Source organism: Spea bombifrons, chromosome 5 (assembly GCF_027358695.1).
Source record: "Spea bombifrons isolate aSpeBom1 chromosome 5, aSpeBom1.2.pri, whole genome shotgun sequence".
Classification (NCBI taxonomy): Eukaryota; Metazoa; Chordata; class Amphibia; order Anura; family Pelobatidae; genus Spea; species Spea bombifrons.
The window spans coordinates 26765199-26787006 of record NC_071091.1 but is presented as its reverse complement, the minus strand read 5'-3'; the positions used below and the strand labels follow the sequence as shown (position 1 = coordinate 26787006).

Here is a 21808-nt window from a genome sequence, read left to right as displayed (position 1 = left end):
TCATCCGTTCACATCCGGCCCTGCGCCGTGCGCACAGAGGGTGGCGCTCCCTCGGTTTCCGTGTACGGCGGGCTGCACGGTGACTCGGCTTCGCTTTCAGTACTGCCTGCGGTGGTGATGGCTGCGTGGGAATCCACGGCCGTGGCCGAGCTGTGCCAGAACGGGAAGGATGTGTTCATGGACGCCTCCCAGCTGCTGCTCACTTATGCCGACAACATTCTAAGGTGAGATCGGAAGTGCAATGCCGGACCGTGACGTCACGGCAGCTGTGACCACATACAGAGGTTATACTGCCAGTGTAGTGTGTGCGCAGGACTGTGAAAGGGTTACTGTGTACTTTTGGAGGTGAATTGGTTAAATCGCCACCTGCTGCTTAAAGGGACAGTTTACTATAGAAGACTGAATCAAAGTGTTTTGTGAGCGCTTTAATATGCATTCTTGATAAATAACTAAAAGCACCATAGCTGTTGCAGCTCTAGAGCTGCAGCTGCCAGCCTTATCTGCGGTCTGACCGTTCCCACCACTGATTGGTGGCAGGAAGGCGCTTCTATGGAAATCAATGGGATCACTTTGTGCATGCACACAACTGCATAGAAATATCTGGGGGATCGGGCAGAGGAGCAGAATTCCCCCCCACACACACCTGCAAATGATGGCAGAAGTGCCCCTTTAAGTGCGGGAGACGTTAACTACATGCAAAGTAACTAAATGAACCCCATAAGTATATAGGTGGTCTTATGGAATGGTGGTTGCTATGGTGATATAAGACCGTTTTTTTCCGCAATACACCCTATATTGTTTTGCTTTCCAGAAGGTTGCTTGCTGATAGTTAGACACCAGTGCGTGTAGACTGGGTCTAGCGGAATATTCTATTGGTACTATATACATATATATATATATTTAATGTGTATATAATTTGTTTCAGGACAAGATAAGAAGCCTAAGGCAAACCATGCATCCCTGAAAAGATATACCGTATATGCATATATATATATATATACCAAATCAAGTAGTAGAATGAATGAAAAATAATTTCCATTATTCATAATAATGACAATACACGACATGTTGCATGTATGAAAAGGGTTAAATTCCATAATCTTGTAAACAATATATATATATATATATATATATATATATATATATATATGATATAAATGGGAGTTGTAGTCCACAAAAGTTTTTCTTCTTAAATTATTCTGCTTTTTTGGCTGGCTTTAAGATAGGGGGGCACCTGTGACATCACAATCACCAGTGCCTACATGTCAGCATAATATGTACGTTCTTTTCTGTTTTGTATTTTCATTCATCAGGAGCCCCAATGAAGAAAAATACAGATCGATAAGGATCGGAAACACGGCGTTTTCCAGCAGACTCTTACCTGTGCCGGGAGCAGTTGAATGTTTGTTTGAAATGGGATTTGAAGAGGTACTTTGTGCGCAGTGAATATGTTCTAGAACATTCTTAGATCAACTTCTATATAATACATGTTTTCTTAGTAAAGTTATTCAGTCGTCAGGGCATCGGGGGATTTTTACTTCCTCATTCTTTAGCAGGTTTCTCTAACGCTGCAACTTCTTCCTTAAACTGAACCTTCCAGTTTTTGCCATAAAAATAATAATTTTTAATAAATGTGCATACAGCAGAGAAATGTTTAAATAAGCACATAGCAGGAAATATCCGTCGCAGTCCGCCTCCGTAGTCCGGCCGCATCATTTTCTGAGGTAAATGTCAGATTAACCTTCTGTGCCGCTGTAGTCCCGACCTAGGGTACTGCGGCCTATGCCCCTCCGCGCACCTCTGTCCTTTCTACTAGGTATTGGGATATGATGTCATATCCTGGCAAAGCCCTGCATAGCGTTAATGGGCCGGTTGGAGAGATCAGTGATCAGGCGCCATATTATACGGCAGAGGGGCTGACGTCCCGCCTGGACCTGCTTTCCTTGGGCCTGGACTTAGTCAACCTAGGCCAGAATATACCACTGGGCTTATGCATTCCTTGGCATTTGATAGGTCACCCCGCTGGTTCTCCACCGTTTAAGATGGTCCTGCTATCAAAAAAAAGAAAAATCCATGAATTAGTCTTTCTTTTTCTTTTACGGCAGTTCTTGAAACTTTGCCGGTTCCCTAGTGAAAGTAATGTATCCATTAAAGTATTTACTTCCTACAGGGAGAAACCCACCTCGTGTTCCCCAAAAAGGCATCTGTCGAGAAGCTCCGTGTAGTCAGAGACCGCATTGCTTCGGAAAGGAGTAAGAGGATGGATGGCTCGTACATCACGCAGCCTGACGCGCCAAGTCCGAGCCCTGCAAACAGACCACCACAAACGGCAGAGGAGTCATCCAACTTTTTGGTGTGTATTTCAGGTTCTGACCAAACCTTAGGGTTGGGCAGCCCCTCCTGACACACTGGTACCTCATTAATGGTGTCCAGAGAAGGCTCTGAATTCTCTTTTGGGTTAAAATTCATCTCCTTGGTAAGCAATGTATCCATGAAGTATTAGATAGCACTTGCCAAACTTAGGGTACCTCCTGGATATGCGCTAAATTTGTTTTGTGTCTGTAGAAGGACACCAAGGTCTGTGACATGGCTATTGACAGTCATTGGTGCCTATGGGGAACAGAGATAGTCGTTGACCACAAAGCCTGTTACTGTCTGTCAGTGAGCGCTCTCCAGATGATATACATACGCTAGATATAGGATAAGGGCAGGTACTAAAGGAAAGTACTCAGAGGTTGGGCAGACTGGATGGGCCTACTGGTTCTTATCTGCCGTCACTTTCTATGTTTCTTGGGTCAGGAACAAGAAGCTGCTTTATAATATATTTCTTTGTTTATGGGGTTACATAATTTCAGTTTAAATAACGTTTTCTTCCCCAGGAACCTAATTCCGATGTGAGGACTGTGGCATAGATGACTAAAATAGAGCTTTCTCCCTTCATCTTCTTGGGTTTGGGCCAAGCTTTGAGGACTTCCAGAGTTTTGCTTTAGATTTAGTTAAAGGGCTACCAGTTGGCTACACAATGTGCAAAAACAGAGCCGAACAATTTTGTGAGACGTTTTTGTTTATTAAAGAGCTGTTTTAGAGAAAAATGGATGGTTTCGTTATTGTTTTACGGAAAGGCTTTTTTTTTTAATATCGTCCTGTATGCAGAAATTAGCGCTTGGATTTTATTAGGACTATTCTTTCTATTCCATGCCACATCAGCTCCTCTCTCTGGTTGTTTTGCTGTCCGAACCAACATCACATGACCTGGCGCCGTTGCATGATGTCATGTGACCTTTCTGCTTTGTGCATTGATATCTGTTTCAGTGGGGAGTGTTTTCCAACTTTGTGACAGGTCACATGACATGTACTGGCGCTCTGTCACGTGATATTGCATACCAACGGTAAAAGAACCAGAGAGGGAGAGCAGGCGATCAGGGGGCTGATGTATCTACAGTGAAAAGTATTCAACCCACTTGGCATTTTTCTTATTTTGTTGGATTACAACCTGAAATTAAAATAGATTGTTATTAGGATTTCATGTAATGGACCGACACAAAAAGTCCAAATTGGTGAAATAAAATGAAGAAAATAACTTTTTTGTAAAATTCTAAAAAATAAAAAACAGAAAAGTGCGTATGTATTCACCCCCTTTGCTATGAGGCCCCTAAATAAGATCTGTGCAACCAATTACTTTCAGAAGGAGGGAGGTACAGGTGTTGAGGTAGCAATGGAGGGAGTGGGGAGTAGATGGTAGATGGTCGATGGTGGATGAAGGGGGTGGCTGAAGAGGACAGTTAGGGGCTGAGGCACCTATAGAGGTGTTTAGGGGGCAGAAGCAGTTAAAGTGGGTAGTTGCATGGTTAGGGGGCAGGTGGGGATGACAAGGGAAGCTGAAGGGGGTAGTCGAAGTGGCTGAAGCAGGCAGAACAGGTCGGCGATGGTAGAATGAGGCAGTTTGGGGATTAGGGGCAGATAGGGGGCTGAGGTGACTGAAAGGTGCAGATGGGGAAATGAGAAAGGGGGTCTGAAGGGGCAGATACTGCTTTGAGGTAGTTGAAGGGGGCACTGGTAACATCAAAGTAAGATATATTTATCTTTTTTTGTTTGTTTTTTTGGATAAACCTGTGTTCTGTGTGTAATTGTTTGATATCCATGAGAGCAGAGTATTTTTGCTTTTTTTTTTGAAGAAAATGTGATCTTACATTTAGTTCTGGCATGTGTTGCTGAACTTCTAGGACAGAAAGAGGGGTATCGGGGGTGCGATTTTGATGTTGGATAGCGAGCATTGTTTTATTTAAAAGCTAAAATTGTATTACATTTTTTTTTGGTATTGACTAGTTATTGGTAAATTGTTACTACTAGGAGATACCTACATAGGTTGTTTGGCTGCCTATCTCTCTGATGTTGTGAAGTAGAATCTTACATTGAATCTTACTGCATACTAACACACACTCCCTTTCAACCTTTTACGTATACGCATCCATGTTAACAAACCGTTACACATCCATGTTAACACACAAACCTTTACGCATACTCATCCATACTAACACATAAACCTTTACACATATGCATCTATGGGAACAGTTACACATCCATGCTAACACACAAACCTTTACACATCCATGCTAACACACACCTTTACGCATACGCATCCATGCTAACACGCACCTTTACGCATACGCATCCATGCTAACACACAAACCTTTACACATACCCATCCATGTTAACAAAAAGTCCTTTACACATCCATGCTAACACACAAACCTTTACGCATACGCATCCACGTTAACAAACGGATAAATATATCTCACTATGATGTTACTAGTGATGCCACTGATAAGGTGATTTGTGAAGACATTGAGAGTGTCCTTTTTTATGTCATTGGTGTCATGTGTGATATTAGCAAAAGCAAATGGAAGAGCAAACTTAATTTTGAAGAACTTTATCTCATATTTCCCAGCTTTTTTATGCTTAAGCAAGAAATGAAGTTTGGGTTTGGTGAATGTTTTTTTGCCATGGAATAATACATGTTTCCACTCCCTGTTTTCATTTCAATCCTCACCTTTAAAACAGAAACCTGAAAGTGTAATTGTATTAGCAACTAGTTGGAATCCTTTTTATGTTATTACCATTGTGTGTAACTACAATTTATTTAACAAAAAAAAGATGAATTAGCCCAGATAAATCAGCTGACTCATGATAAATACAGAACAGTGTTTATTAACTTACATTGAACACCACAGTTAAATTAACATTTTCATTTTTTTTTTGTTAATAGGCATCTGAAATCAAGTTTTTCAAGACTTTACAATCAAATTCCCAACACGTTCTAGTATACGAGCTGCCTAAACTCCAGCAAAGAGCCTTAGAAGAAATCCCGGTTACTATACTGAAGAAGAACGCTCAGGAGAAGTTGCACCAGGCCAAAGCGCTTGACTCTGGTAATCAGAAAAAGTGTGTGTTAGAAATAAATAAAAAAAATAAAAAATAAAAACCTACCTCTTGTCCTACTTATTAAGTAGGACTAAAATTGACAAAAATCCAGCATTTTGTCTAGTAGTGAGTTAATCCATTTGAATGTTTTTCTGTGTTTCAACCATATCTTGTGCTTATAAAAGTTTTTTCCTTTGCCCGGTACATGAAAATGTTATTGAGCTCCTTGTCTTTGTAGCACCTTAGAATAATATAGACTATAAAACATTCTTTTATTTGTAAAGCTACCACTGTGAACGAAGATGACTTCTTGCTGTTGGAGCTGCTGCGTTGGTTTAAAGAGGACTTCTTCCACTGGGTGAACAATCTCCCATGTAGTCTCTGTGGGGGGGCAACCCAAGTGAGAGACGCCCAGGCTCCCTCTGCTGATGACCTTAGATGGGGGGCAAACCGCGTGGAGAATCATTACTGTGATAAGTGTCAGCACATCAACAGGTTCCCAAGGCAAGTATGCATTAGTACATTTATTTTCATTAACCTATTTAATAACACATATTTGTAACCATCCGGCTGATCCCTCTGGCAGGAAGTGTTATCTGTTGTAGAAAACGGTTAAGCCCATAATTATATTAGTTTTGTTCTTCACTTTCGTCCATACTCTTAATAATTACTTTAAAATCTTGAGTATAATACGCAGGTATAAGTTTGCACTCAATTTTCTGGTGAAAAAATGAAGTACTTGTATATAAGACACAACCACCAGATTAGGTCGCTGGCTGATGATCGGTGAGACTCATTAACGAGCGGTGACCTAAGGAGTCATTTATTATCTCTCTCACTCTCACTCTCTTAAAACATCAAATTCCTGCCAGTTACTTTGTTCTGTTTTTAAGGGCTTTTCCATTGAATTCTCCTTAAGTTATATTACTAGTCTAATTAAATACTCAATAAACCGTTTATTCTTTATCCAACATTTTTTTTCCTTTTTCTATTCTAGATACAATGACCCTGAAAAGCTGCTGGAGACTCGGCAAGGTCGTTGCGGGGAGTGGGCAAACTGTTTTACATTGTGTTGCAGAGCTTTGGGTCTTGAAGCTAGATATGTTTGGGATTCTACAGGTGAGCAGTGTTTTCTTTAAAACCAGTGGTATACTCCAAAAATAACACAGTACCTACTCTGTGGACAGGCATAAACACCCTACAGTGGTAGTATTTCCTAGACCCATACAGTGTGACTTTGCCAACACTATGTTGTAGCACTTCTCTGTTGAACCATATGAGAAAGTGAGGCTGGCGTTCCAAAAACATCGTATATAGTGGTTATTTAACACTAGGTGTTTTTGTACCACTCCCAGGATCTGGCACCACATCTCTGCCAGAAGATGTTTCAATGAGCTGGTTATACACATATACACCAGATTGTCTGTCTGGTTCCTGGTCCAGGAACCATACGGACACGAAACGTAAAATGCAATCGCCTTTATTGTAATAAAAATAGTGAACAAAGCCAAATCGTGATCCAAGAGCATATACCAAAAGATAAGCCGGGGTCAGGAACCAAGACGGGTACTCAGACAAGCCGGGGTCAGGAATACGGAGATCAGCGAAGTCAGGATCAAGCCAGGAATCAGGAGCTGGGAGGGACGTCAGAGAAAGCCAGGTCATGCACAGGAATTCAGGAACACAGAGATAGCACTTGCAGCCGGAAACAACACAAGGGCAAGGAGGAAGTGAAGTCTAGCTGCTTAAATAGCCAAAAGGGGCTGGCTGTGGGCTGGACAATGGGCCGTGTCACAGGAGTGACAGGAGTGTAGCCATGGCAACCCAGCCAGGCTATATTAGCCTCCAGCAATGCAGCTAGACAATAACAGGGGGTTGAATTTAAAGTTTTGTAACCATTCATATATTTTAATGGAGAACATCATGGATGTCAATCATAACATGAATGATTTTAACTTTTTGATAGCAGCCCTTTTTGCAGGAGACACTTGTTGGGGTTGGCCCTTTATAATGACCAGTAATGTTCAAACTCACCATTAAGTGAATGTACCCCTATATGTTTTATATCATTTTCCATTGAGAGAATGCATCCATGCTGTTTAGCTGCTTCTGAGTCATAGGAAGCAATCTGAAGGATACTTTGTGACAATATATTTATGTGTTGTCCAGGGATGAACTGGGTGCTTGCTCAGATGTACAGTACCATACTTTCTCGATCAGAGTGAACATAAATGGGGTGTCAACGATAGACATACCACCATTTCTGTTTAGCCATCTTTCTAGGGAGAAACAGACTTTATAATCAGGAAATATATGTTTCAAGTAAATTCACTATATATATATATATATATATATATATATATATATATATATATATATATATATATATACACTTTTTTGTGAATTTTCCAGTAAAAAGAATTGTAAGAATAAGTTAATTATGTTTTTTAAATCTTGCAGATCATGTCTGGACTGAGGTGTTCTCTTCGTCTCAAAACAGATGGCTTCATTGTGACCCATGTGAAAATGCTTGTGACAAGCCTCTCCTCTATGAGGTTGGATGGGGGAAGAAGCTTTCTTACATCATCGCGTTCTCCAAGGACGAGGTATAGCTGGGCATGTGGTCTCTATAAGTATGGAAAAGAATTGCATGACGTTTTGTAAGATCAATATCATAAGATAGGAGAAGGATCTCCTTAAAGCAGCAGCTTCTCCTTGCATGACAACCTTCAGAACCGGCAACAACTGGAACAGCCGGCTGAGCATGGCTATTTTCTTTTACCAGTCTGAATAATACAGCCAATAATTTTTATCAGCATGAGTATATGAGCCCTCTTCACTACGCTTAGTCCATTATTCATTTTACATCAGACGTAGATTCACACTTTGTCTGCCTGGTGCGGGAAGTATAAAGCATAAGCTTGCGAGCAGGACCATCTTTACCTAATGTATCGATTCGTCTTAGTCTTTCAGTTATAGTCTTGTCATATAAATTGTTGCCATCTGCAGCAATCATGAAGCTAAATTGTCTACAACTCAAAAAATAGACTATGTACAATATTTTTCAGACAACGTGAGACCATATATTTTGTTACACCGGTTTTAGGTTGTCGATGTCACCTGGAGATACTCAAGCAAACATGAAGAAGTGATCTCTCGGAGAACTGAAGTCCAAGAAAGTTGGCTACGAGAAACAATTGCTGCTCTAAACAAGACGGTACAAAACGTGATCTTTTGTAGCCTGTTTTGTTTCTTAAATAAGCCATAGATTATATTTATAATACATTATTGACAGTGACTTATCTTTGAAACGTAACTATATAGTTACCTTAATGGCAGATTGCTTTCATTTTTATGATGTGAAATGTGATGAAGTTGGGACCTCACAAGAATTCCGAAAATCTGCAGCCCAAGCCCTACACCCAATACATCATAAATATATAATTCATACGCACTTGCTAGAAACGGAGGGTTAGCTGTTACATATTTAATATATTGACTTTTATGTTATCATCACCTGATGCCGTGAACCCAAAATGTTTACATCTGAAAGTGGAGCTCTCCTAACCCTAGGCTGAAAACAAGTTAAATAGCTACAGGTCACAATAGCTATAGATTACAGAGTGTCATTATTTGCTCTCTTTGAATTTATTAACCATCTAGCATCATTATTATACTTGAAGCTTGTTTTGACAAATTGCCCTTTGTTTTATCTTATCGTGTTAAAGAGGCAGCAGTCGTTGCCAGAAAGCCGGAAAAAGGAGCTTCTCGGAAGACTGATTGTAGAGATTGTAGAGTTTATGTCTCCTAAGGCCGCTAAACCTGGAGAGTTTGGTGGCAGGGTGTCTGGGTCACTGGCCTGGAAGATGGCAAGAGGTGAAAGCGGATTACAGGTAAATCATTTCTATTACAGAATTATGTTCTACATATGTAGCTGTCTACCCTACTCTTAAACCTGTTGTCTAGCAGGTTGCATTACAGATGAGCCTGTTTAAAGACACATTCAGATTCAAATTGGCAATATAAATCGTATGTTTTTTTAACCATCAGCTGTAAAATTATTTAAATGGCTGATGTTTTGGGTGAGGGTCCCAGAATCTCTCCCTGCTATTAGTCAGCGACTACAAAAGTAACCTTTTAGAATAAGAGTGATGCACTTGTGACTTTATTTCACATAGGTGCAAATGATACTAAGTCCAGCCCTATTTTGTAAGAGCCCAGGTGGAAGGTTACGGTAACTTACCAAACACTAACCGCAAGATTATTTGTACAATGCAACCTTAAAAAAGAGAATCGCAGCTTGTTACATTTCATGAATATAGTATTTTTATTTAAATGTATTTATTTTTTATTTAATTTAGAATAAGAGTGTCGTCTTTGTGCCATCTGAAAAGGAGAAGACCAGCAAATGCTTCCATCTTCAGTACAACATTGTTGAAGATGTCTACAACCGAGTCTCAAATAACAATGAGATGATTTCTGGATGGGAAAATGGCGCTTGGAAGATTGAGTCTGTGTGTAGAAAAGTAGAGAATGACTGGAAGATGGTATGTGCCATCAACCATTATTACCTGTGTGATGACTATGGCCACTGATGTGGGCTTTCACATCGAAATCCACGATACAAATTACCTTTTTGCTGCCTTTGTTAAAGATTTTTTCCCCTTCCTAGTTTGAGTGTTAAGCAAACAGGGCCCAGGTGGTCCAATTAAAAAATATTTTTGCATTTATAAAAAAAAAAGTAAAATTGATATTTAACCCCTTCCGTACCGGGACGTACCTGGTACTTCCTGGTTAACAGTCACCGGTAGACCGGGACGTACCAGGTACGTCTCCTCCAAAAAACGCCCCCACATCACCACAATCGCGGTGATCGTGGGGGCGCTGCTGCTGGTGTCTGCCCAGGACTCCTGGGCAGACAGCACAGCCTGTCTAAACCCGCCCCCAAGCCTACGATCACTCCCACGGAGTGATTTTGTAGGCAGAAACAGCGATTGCAGAAAAATCTGCAATCGCGGTTTCAGCTGCCACAGGCAGCTTCAGGGAATGGGGGGGGTGTTGAATGGGTCCCCACACAAGTGTGGGGACCTGATCCAACACCCCCCTGCTGCCTGATCGCTCCATGAGAGCGTCAGTGCAGCGTTAACCCCTTCAATGCCGCGATCGCGGCATTGAAGGGGTTAATTGCCGTTTTGTAGGGGGCTCTGCTGCTGGTGGTCTGCCTGGAAGCCCAGGCAGACCAGCAACAGCAAAAACGACCCCCCAGAAGTCCTCTGATCAGTCCTGTAGGACTGATCAGAGAGACTCCTCCCCTACAATCTCCAGTCTATTGGAGATTGTGTCCCAGCTGCCAGAGGCAGCTTCAGGGGCAGGGAGACAGGGTTCTTTGGTCTCCACATGAGTGTGGAGACCAGCCCCCCCACCCCCTCCCTTGCTCAGTTAACCCCTACCCCCCCTCTTCCTCAATTAACCCCTTCAATGCTGCGATTGTGTATGACCCCCCATCGCAGCATTGCAGGGGTTAATATTAGTCCCCACAAGCTTGTGGGGACTAAATATCAGTCAATGCTGTGCTTCAATGGAGCATCAGCATTGAAAGAGTTAAAAAAAATAAAAAAATAATAATAATAAAGAAAAATAAAAAAAATAAAAAATAAATAAATAAATAAATTAATAAAATAATAATAATAAAAAAAAATAACAGCACTGACCTGAAAGTCCAGGGTGCTTCCAGGTCAAATGCTGGGCTGGGCTGATCAGATCGCTCCTAGCCAATAGGAGTGATCGGATCATTATGGAGAGGGGTCATCTAGGTTAATTATGAAAAAACACAAATTATTAATAAATAAAAAAATCATAATTATTACCTGATCACTTGTCGGTGACATTTTAAGTCGCTGATTATTGATCGGTCTCCCTGATTGATGTCAGCGGCCTAAACCTGTCACTTACAAGTAATCTGATAAAAAAAATATTTAAAAAAATGTAAATGCACATGTTCCAGTTTTGCCCTCATAGCTTCCTCAAAAAATGCATGAACCATGCATGTGAGGCCTTGTTGGAATCATGGGATCTTGGTGAACAAAATGTGGTGTTTTCTTCCACTGTTGCACTTATGCTGTGCAAGAAATTCAGTGCAACATTGAAATGTATGCGTTAAAAATGCAATAAAATAATTTCCCTGTGAAGTTTGGCAGACATCAGTGAAGAAATGGCTGGCTGAAAACTGTCAAAACTACCCTAGTTGAACACCTTGACTCGTCTACTGTTCATAAATATATACTTTTATGGGGTAATTTACAGTGGGGGGCTTCCAAAATGTCCCAAATGGGATATGGGCCCAGGAAACCAATTTCTGAAAATTCCAAATTTGAAAACTAAAATGCACATGTTCCAGTTTTGCCCTCATAGCTTCCTCAAAAAATGCATGAACCATGCATGTGAGGCCTTGTTGGAACCGGGGGATGTTGGTGAACACAATTTGGTGTTTTGTTCTGCAGTTGCACATATTCTATACAAAATATAATATAAAATCTAAAGCAACATTGCAACATATGCAAAAAAAACCAAAAAAATATAAAAATACCTCAAAATTTGGCAGCAATTGGCGATAAAATCCCTGTTTGAAAAGTGTCAAAATGACCCTAGTTGTACACCTTGACTTATCTACTGTTCATAAACATATAATTTTGGGGGGATAATCAGTATCTGTGACAACTATTGCAGTTATTAGACTACCATGCCAAATTTGAAAAAAATTGCATTTCAAAAACGTGATGCATGCCTTGCAATATTTGCCCTATACTGGTCAAAATAGATAAAAATCCTGGCCATGTTGGGTGGTTTCCAAATCAGGACAACTTAATGAATATATTTGGGATAATTTTTTCCCATTGGTTCAATGTGTGTACAATTTGTATGTATACAAAACTGTAAAAAAATGCTTTTTTTTAATTTTTTCCCCACTTTTTCCAGTTTATTTCAAACAAAACAATGTACTACCCAGCTTAATATGGTTTCAAATGAAAGCCCTACTTGTGCTGAAAAAAACAATATATGATTTGTGTGGGTGCACCAATTGATAAGAGAGAAATTACAGTTGAAGAAAGACATGGCAAAAACACAAAAACGGCTCTGGTCCTTTAGCGACACGTTAGTATCAAAATCCCGGTCCTGAAGGGGTTAAAGGATTATATCTGTGTGTATATACAACATATGGACATAAGTATTGGAACACCTGACCATTACACCAACAGGGACATCGCATTCTAAATACATGGACATTAATATGTAGTTATGCCCCCCTACAACGGCTTGCAATTTTATGGGAAGGCTCACCGCAGTATTTTGCTGTTTCTGTATGATTTTTTGGTCATTCATCAAGTAGAGCATTTGTGAGGTCAGACACTGGTGTAGCATGAGAAGGCCTGGCTCGCAATCCCCATTCCAGTTCATCCCAAAGATGGGGTTGAGGTCAGGGCTCTGTGCAGACAGTCAAGTTCTTCCACACCAAACTCATCCAACCATGTCTTTATTGACCTTACTTGATTTAGATTTTTCTTCTGTTCACTTTCTTTGCATTTTGTTAAATGATAAAAAAAGCTATTACATGTCTAATTTTGAAAGCATTCTTACTTTACAGCATTTTACAGAGTACAGTACAGCCCATAAATTCGGCCATTTAGTACAGTATACACAATAATTTGTATTTCCTAAATATCAAAGACTAACATTTTAGGGAAAGAAATGCATTTTTTTCATCCTGATATTCTCTGTGTGACATAATGGAATATGTTTTATTTAAATTCTTTTATGAAGCTATTAGTCCTGATGATGTACTTTGCCTTTGTAGGTTTATTTAGCTCGTAGTGAAGGCTCCACATCGGCAAGAATTGGTTGGAAGTTTGAATGTGCTTCAGTGGGGCTTAGGGTGGAAAGCCTAAGTTTCCGTACCAGTAGTCAAACCTTCAATAGTGGTAAAATAAATTGGAAGCTGTGTTCTGGGGACATTGAAGTGGAAGTAAACCCTGGTAAGTAGAAGTGTTGATCAGACCGCGATCAGCAAGCAACCCTCCATAGACATGTCAGCCTGATCTCCCGTGTATCAAGAGGGAGATGTCCATTTCGCTGCAATAAAATCAGGGCTTTTAGCACGGTTTTCTAGGACGTACAGGTGCCTCCATATGGCCGCGAAGGGGCTAAAGGGATCTCTGTGTCGCAATTTAATGTTATGTCACCAAATGAAGGCTTTGTCATTGTTGCTCACCAAAAGCATACCGAATAGTTGGTTACATGCAAAGATTAAGGAGCCTTTGTATATCTGTATATGATATACAGAGCCAGCTTAACCCTTCTTGCTGGAAAAAAATGACAGGGACGGCCCTTCATAATGAATAGTAAAGTCAGGGGATTGGAACAACAGTTCTTGCACTTTTCCGGCAATACTCCATTTAGTGAATAAACCCCAATGTATCAGCAAGGAGCCAAGTTGATTTCTGTGGCAGGTCCATTCAAGTCTCCACAATAATTTTAAAGGATTCTGCTGTTATTAAAGGGAAAAAAATGTATTTTTTAGAATGTGTGTGTATGACATATGTTTACATTATCCTGTATGTGTTCATTTTTTTTTGTTGCAGATAAAAATCTTTATTCCTATTCGGAGTTCCTAAACGCATCGGAAGTTGTGATAGAAGCAGAATTAAGTGGAGGAGATGGAAACACCGCATGGCAGCATACACAGCTCTTCCGAGAGTCATTGGATGGAAAAGACAACTCTTTAGAGATAATAATAACTCTTAAAGACCCTTAGGAACATTTTGTATTTGTTTTAAAAAGCATTAAAGCAATGGTTCTGAAAGAAAGCCATGATTGCAATTTTACTCATTTTTCTGTTTCGGTTTTTATGTTAATATGGTCCAAAATAGGGACAGGTATTACATGGAAATGTAATGTGGCTTCCTGTACATCAGTGTATGCCAATTGGCAAACCACATTTTGCAAAACACGATCGTTACATATACAGGAAGCATTTTGGGTGAAATGATTTTACATGTTTGCTGTATTACGGTTTATGTTTGATTTTTGTTTTTAGGTTATTGAAGAGAATTTTCTTTTCTTTTTTTTTCCACAAAAAAAAAATTCAATTGATCTCTTCTTCTACGACAGAATTATGTGTTTTTTGTCCAGTTTCTAGAAACATTTGAAATGTCTGATATAATCCGTTTTAGCTGCTATACATTTACCAAGATCAATAATATATCGGTAAAAGGTCTCATCTGGAGATCATGTCTCATTTGTTTTCTTGTGAATATGGGGGAATATACTGCCTTTTTTGACATATTGAAATTTTGAAAAAACTATTTATCCTGTTCTATATGTGGGATAGACGGTGCCACCTGTCATATTAAAATAAATTGAGTTTATTTTTTTTGTTATGTCTGACATATTTAAATAAAACATCTATTTTTACTATTTATACATCTTCCTTATAGAGTTCCGTTTAGAGCGGAGCAAACCTCTGTGCTTATGTTTATATTAACCTCATGAGTTCAATATATATTGGCAAGGCAATTGCTAGCTCATGTGGTGCTCAAGGAAGTTTTTATATATGATTTGCTAAAATTAAATAAAACACATACACGCTGGCTTTTACCTCCTGAAAAAAGTGCTAATAGGTTTTACAGGTAAAGCAATCATTACCATAGCGTAACAACTACCATGCCTCACTTCTTAACCCCTTCTTGACAATGGAAGATTTTCTGTACCCTTCGTGACTATGGCTGTTTTAGCATTTCTGCAGTGCTCGTGTTTAGCTGTAATTTTCTTCTTTCTCATTTAATGTACCCACACAAGTTATATATTGTTTTGTTTTTTTTTTTGTTTTTTTCAGGACAATAAGGGCTTTCTTTAGATGTTATTTTGATTGCATCATATAATTTACTATTAAAGTATAAAATATGGTGAAAAATTTAGGAAAGGACTTTTTCTGACTCTTACTTGAAAAATTGTTTACTCCTCTATGAAAGCTAATAAAAAAAAACCTGCTAAAAAAAGTCTACTGTTTGTCCTGAGTTTAGAAATACCAAATGTTTTTATGGGTTTTTTCAAGTTTATAGAGCAATAATTACAATTAGCTTTTTGATATTTCAAAACCATTTTTCCAAATCTGGTAATTCTGCCCCCATGTCCTATTTGGGACATATTTGAAGCCGTTCAGTTCAATTTACCATATCAAACCATATATTTTAAAAACTAGACACCCCAGGGTACGTCAAATACTGGTATTTCCATGCACTAATTTTACCACCAGCCTTTGTCAAAATTAGCGGTGGTATTTTTTGTGTTTCTTATTTTACACACATACTTCATTTACCGCTTCTGGTATAAGTCACCGTCAAACAACCCCCAATATGTGTTCAGCAACATCTTTGAGTACAGTTATACAACCCATGCATGGGTTTGTCAATTTATTTGGGAGGTAAAAGGAAACCTGTGAGAGGTGTGCATTTTTTTGGAATTTGGACATCTGGTCAGTCTATGCCCATGTCTTATATTTGGGACATCTCTGAACCTGGCCAATTCGATTTACCTCATCAAATCATACATTTTTTAAACTAGACAGCCCATGGGCATTTAACATGCCAGTATTTTAACTCTTTCCATGCAAGAATATTTGTGACGATATAAGGCAAATTTTAGGGCTTGTTCGTAAAAATAAACTATTGTCTTAGAAAGCTGGACTCCATTGACTTGCCCAGAGTTCTCAGTTCGGAGAGACCCAAAAATATTTTTTGAAAGGACATCGCCATCTTGCGAGAGACAAAATCTCTGGCAGTGGCGCTTGTGACCGCTCTCCGCAGCGGAAAAAATGCGTTCTGGGGTGGGTTTTCGGTGTCGCTCAATGTCTCGCTTTCAAGGCATTTCACTGACACCGTTTAAGCTTAGGAGGCACTGTCACCATACAATATATGGGGGATGTTGATGTCTGGGGGAGGGGCCACACAGCTCCCCTGCTGCCGATCTAGGTGTTGCCAAATGCCTCGGTGTCAAGGCATTACAGCAACACCATTTGGGTGAAGAAACCAATCGTAGCATGCTTTCTACACCCGTTTAAAGTCATGACGTGGCAGGCATGTCAATTGGCGACAATGGGATGTTTTTCTGTGACGTGCCTGTCACATCAATTGTCTTGAAGGGGTTAAACAAAATGTCTTCATCAGGAAAGTTTGTAGTGGTGGGGTATTTATTGCTGTTTCAGTGCTGAGCCATGCATTTAGCTGGAACCTGCGTTGGCTCATCTGTACTTAAAACACTAACGTGTGTTATACATTTTAAATATGTGCGTGATAAGCATAACACTAGTGTGAATCTAAGACAAGACCAAGACTAGATGGGCCAAATGGTTCTTTTCTGACGTCAAATTCTATGTTTCTCTTTTTATCTCCTAATTTAGGGTTGTGCCATAGTTGGGTTTGGTCAATACAGTATACAGATGGAGGAAAAATTATAATGCTGATTACATTAAGATAACAATTGCTTGTTGTAAATGGCAATCTGTTTGAATACTATGATGAAGTGCAGAAGTCCTTAGTTATTCTGTATTTATCTATGTGGTGTACTGATATGTACCATTTTGGAATTATTGGAATGTACCTATAAACATTGCTGGCTTTTAAAAAAAAACACCAGAATCATACAATCTGAAATTCTCTACATGCTGAAAGATCTCAGTGTTCTTGTAAGTACGTTAAAGAGGAACAGTCACCACCCCAATGTATACATGCAATGTAGGTTTTAATTACACGTATATTGCCTACTCTGAACGGTAAACAGGTACAATGGTTTAATGTATAGGAATATAAAATCTTTAATTTTGGATAAGTGATGTGCTGTAAACCCTTTATAACTGATGACAAAACAGGTGCATTGCAAAAAGCTGGTCCTATAGGAGAAGCGGTGTACTTAATGAGTTAAAATCAGTGCTGCGGAGCTGATTGCATCCAGGATTGTGGTGAGGGTTGTCTGATAATAGACATGTCTTGCCTCTTCTCCACGATAAAGAACAGTATGAAACAAGGAGAAAAAAAAGTTTGAAAAAAAATGAACGGAAAAAAGTACAACACATCCATACCCTTTCAAGTAGAATTATTTTTAAAAAAAATGATATAGAAAAACTGTTTGATATGTAAGGGACTATTTTAACCCTCATAAACCTAAGGGAACATGGCTAAACATAAATTGGGGTTAAGTTCTGCTCTTTGGCAGAAATACTAAGCAATATTTTTTTCAATTTTAACGCCATTTTTTCTAATATTTTATTTCTCTTATTGTATGTATAAAGATAAATGAAAGCCCTGCTTCACTTGGGAAAAATGTCATGTATGTGGGTACACTTAAGTAGAAAGTACCCCTTACAAATAAAATCTCAGGATGAAGGTGTTTTAGATAAGTCGATACAGAGATGGTCTACATTTATGAGAGACCGTAATGAATACTAAGCTACCCACGCATTATCAAATAATTGTATAAACTTAATATTTTCTCAGCTTTTATCAGTTTGTAAAAAAAAAATTTAAATAGAAGAAGACTCATTCACTAAAAGTTGTGATGAGAGAGTTGTGATGTCAACTATTTGAGCCCCAATGAGCTTCTACTACTTGAGCCCCAATGAGCTTCTACTGCTTGAGCCCCAATGAGCTTCTACTGCTTGAGCCCCATTGAGCTTCTGCTGCTCGAACCTCAATGAGCTTCTGCTGCTCGAACCTCAATGAGCTTCTGCTGCTCGAACCTCAATGAGCTTCTGCTGCTCGAACCTCAATGAGCTTCTGCTGCTTGAACCTCCATGAGCTTCTGCTCTTTGAACCTCCATGAGCTTCTGCTGCTTGAGCCCCAATGAGCTTCTGCTGCTCGAACCTCAATGAGCTTCTGCTGCTCGAACCTCAATGAGCTTCTGCTGCTCGAACCTCAATGAGCTTCTGCTGCTCGAACCTTAATGAGCTTCTGCTGCTTGAACCTCCATGAGCTTCTGCTCTTTGATCCTCCATGAGCTTCTGCTGCTTGAGCCCCAATGAGGTTCTGCTGCTCGAACCTCCATGAGCTTCTGCTGCTTGAACCTCAATGAGCCTCTGCTGCTAGAACCTCCATGAGCTTCTGCTGCTCGAACCTCCATGAGCTTCTGCTGCTTGAACCTCAATGAGCCTCTGCTGCTTGAACCTCCATGAGCTTCTGCTCTTTGAACCTCCATGAGCTTCTGCTGCTTGAGCCCCAATGAGCTTCTGCTGCTGAACCTCAATGAGCCCCAAGAACCTTCTGCTCCTTGAATCTCAATGAGTCCCAATGAGCTTCTGCTGCTTTAACCTCAATTAGTCCAAATGAACTTCTGCTAGTCTAATCAGTGAGATCATTGTGCCTTTATGATGAATGGTGAATTAATGCCCATGTCTGTTCACTATAAGGAGAGCTAAAACCAATGAATAAAAATGAGTGTTAGTATTTCTATATCACTAAGAAACTTGTTCATGAAAACCTGCTGTTATTCAAAAAGTGAATAACTGGGGCTTGCGCATGAAGTTATGTGTGGGCAGTTTAGGTAAACAAATGCACATGGCAAGATTTAGCACTTAGCAGAAGGGCACTGAAGATATTGCAGACAAAGTAGTTCACAGTTATTGCTGGTATCATCAGAAAAGCCCAACTAGAGGAGACATTTGCTGGAACACAGTCTGTGATAGTCAAACACATTGGCAGCATGGAGAATGAATCCAGCGTTCCAAATATAGAATTCAAATTTAAATACAGAAGGCAAAACAGATGGTCAAAAAGTGATTATTTCGAGGAAGACCGCCATCTAACTGACTCTCAGGTATTACGAAAATATAGGTGGGAGTTCAGTAAAGTGTGTCTTAACCCCTTAAGGACCGGGCTGTTTTTTTAAATGTTGTGCTCTTTGCGCCCGAGGCTATTATAACACTTCTGCTGCGTTTGTGTTTAGCTAAGTGAACCCACACAAATTATATACTTTTTTCAGGGCTTTCCTTAAATACCATTATTTTGATCGTGTCATTTAGTTTACTATAAAAAAAAATACGGTGAAAAACTTTCTGGCTTTTATTTGAAACATCTTCAAAAGAAAAATCTACAAAAGCCGTACAACACCCCAACATATCCTGAGTACAGTGATACCCCCATACATATGTTTGGGTAATTGTTTTATTTTATTTTACATTTTTTTGACTTTTTTTTTTACATAGTGACATCCCTAGGGTCTTTTTATTACATTTACATTTTTTTTACTATTTGACATTTTTTATGGGGTCCCTGCAACTTTTTTTTTTTAGTGTTGCTGAATTCCCCAATATCGCACCATTTCAGCAACAATGTTTTCTTTGTTTCATTTTTCCATTGTTAAAGAATGCATTTTCTGAGCTTAGCAACCTATCAGCGACTAAGTTTGTGCCGGCTAAACAGTCCCTAAAAAAACTGTAAACAGGGTAAAACTTGATGCGATTAACAATTATCTGTGAAAAGGCTTTGAGTATTGAACAGTACTATGAACGATGCTTCGAATTGCTGCATTTAGTCATAAAATGATTCGACACATCTCAGCAATGTTAGTGGAACAACACCTTTAAAAGGGAACTCCCACCACTCTTCCCATTTTTGTGTAATAAAGCATTATTTATGAAAGTGATACATACTTCATCGTTTAGATTAACTTATTTTAAATCTTTATCTTACCTGGATGTTTAACATCACTACTCACCTGTCCATGCTCCTCTGGTACTCTCCAGCCTCTTGTCAAAGCAGTGTAATTACAGAGGCTGCACACAGCATCCGAAGCCTCATAAGAAAGCCACAAATTACTCAAATGGCTGTAAAGTTTGGTCCTTTTTTAAGCAATATGTGGCTTCATGCAAGGGAATCAAGACAACGTCAGATGCCAGCGCTCTGTTTGGTCCATGGTCTGGCTGGGAGAAGCAGGGGCACTCATGGAAAGCTTCGGGTAAGTTTTACAACACATTTCACCTAACACTAGCTAGCTAAGCACACAACATACTGACAACCCAGCTGACTAAAGTCCTTCACCATAAAAAACATGAGCATTACCATTTACATAAATTATTATTGTGGAGCATTCATGTAAAACATAAGGTGATTTTGGTAAAATTTGATTTAAATATCGTTTTGAAAAGCCAATATAATGGATAGTCTCCAAGTGGCTATGGGAAAAGCCATGCATAGCGTTGCTTCTGCCATTTACCTACACTAGGACAATAAGGTGTGTCAGATGGGTGCAGGGACAATTCACAGGACTGTCCTGGCCACAAACTGAACTGTAGAACTGGATGAGCTGATGTGGACACCTCACTGTGCATGGCTCATCAATCCAGGAGAACGTGAGCCAAGGCCGAGCCTCCATCAGTATTAGGCATGGGCTCTGCCCTGCCTATGCTACCGCTGACTTGCCTACCTCCAAAGAAAAAAGTTATTGTGTTGGCATGGCTTCCTGGCATTGGCACCCTATACTCTCAATGACCTGTTCCTTGCATAGGGCCAATATTTTCAATGGGTGCCCATATGTCCTGACATCATCATAGGAGCCTCTACTGAATAAAGAGTTGTGGTGCCCCCAATCCTATACAGTGACCCTACCAGAACCTCATACACTATTCTGAAACAAGCATTGTAATATAAAATAACACCTTTTTATCGGACTCAAGTCTAAAGCAATACTTTCGAATACTCTCGAAAGCTTGTCCTGAAAAAAGAGTCCAGTTAGGTATTATTTTATATTGCAATACTTATTTATTTTTTAAAATATATATGTCTGTGTGTATATATGTATATATGTATATATATATATATATATTTTCCCCTTGTCCCTTCAATTAAAAGAGAAGATTATATGGAGTCTGGTTCTTTTAAGTCGTATGTAAAGCACTGCCTGCATTATAGCTTATTATTAATATTATTCATTTTATTTATTAATTGTTACATTAGCCAACCCAAGGTGTTGGTTTGCAGAACACAGGCCCATCATCAGTCGTAGTTCCTATCGTTACGTTCACGTGCAGCTCGCACCACTGGCATAATATTCCGGATTCCGGTATAGCTCCCTCTCCCTTTGCTGTAATGTATAGATTACCATCCCGGCTTCATTCACGGCTTCAATTTCACTTCCACCGCCAACCATTCCATCCAGTGGTTCCCTTGCTGTGACGTCATTGTCACGATCAACGCCCACATCAAGACTGCCATTCTAGGAGAAGGTAGCTCCGCCCACTAGGTCGTGACGCTACGCGATCGGAGCGCTGCCATTGGCTACTGGCCGTTCCCGGGCCTCTGTGTGTGTAGCTGCGGAGAGCGGAAGCGGCGCTGTGTATTGTCT

The 21808-nt window shown here is 39.7% G+C and overlaps 1 protein-coding gene across 1 annotated transcript; it reads left to right on the top strand.

Annotated features, from left to right (window-relative positions):
- The first annotated feature begins 6 nt into the window (after positions 1-6).
- Positions 7-15473, top strand: NGLY1 (N-glycanase 1). Its single transcript, XM_053466701.1, has 12 exons — positions 7-224; positions 1314-1428; positions 2171-2353; positions 5267-5429; positions 5706-5925; positions 6419-6540; positions 7882-8027; positions 8528-8638; positions 9150-9314; positions 9783-9968; positions 13274-13451; positions 14058-15473. Exons 1-12 carry the CDS (start codon positions 118-120, stop codon positions 14228-14230), a joined length of 1869 nt encoding a protein of 622 aa, XP_053322676.1. The 5' UTR covers positions 7-117; the 3' UTR covers positions 14231-15473.
- Positions 15474-21808: the final 6335 nt, after the last annotated feature.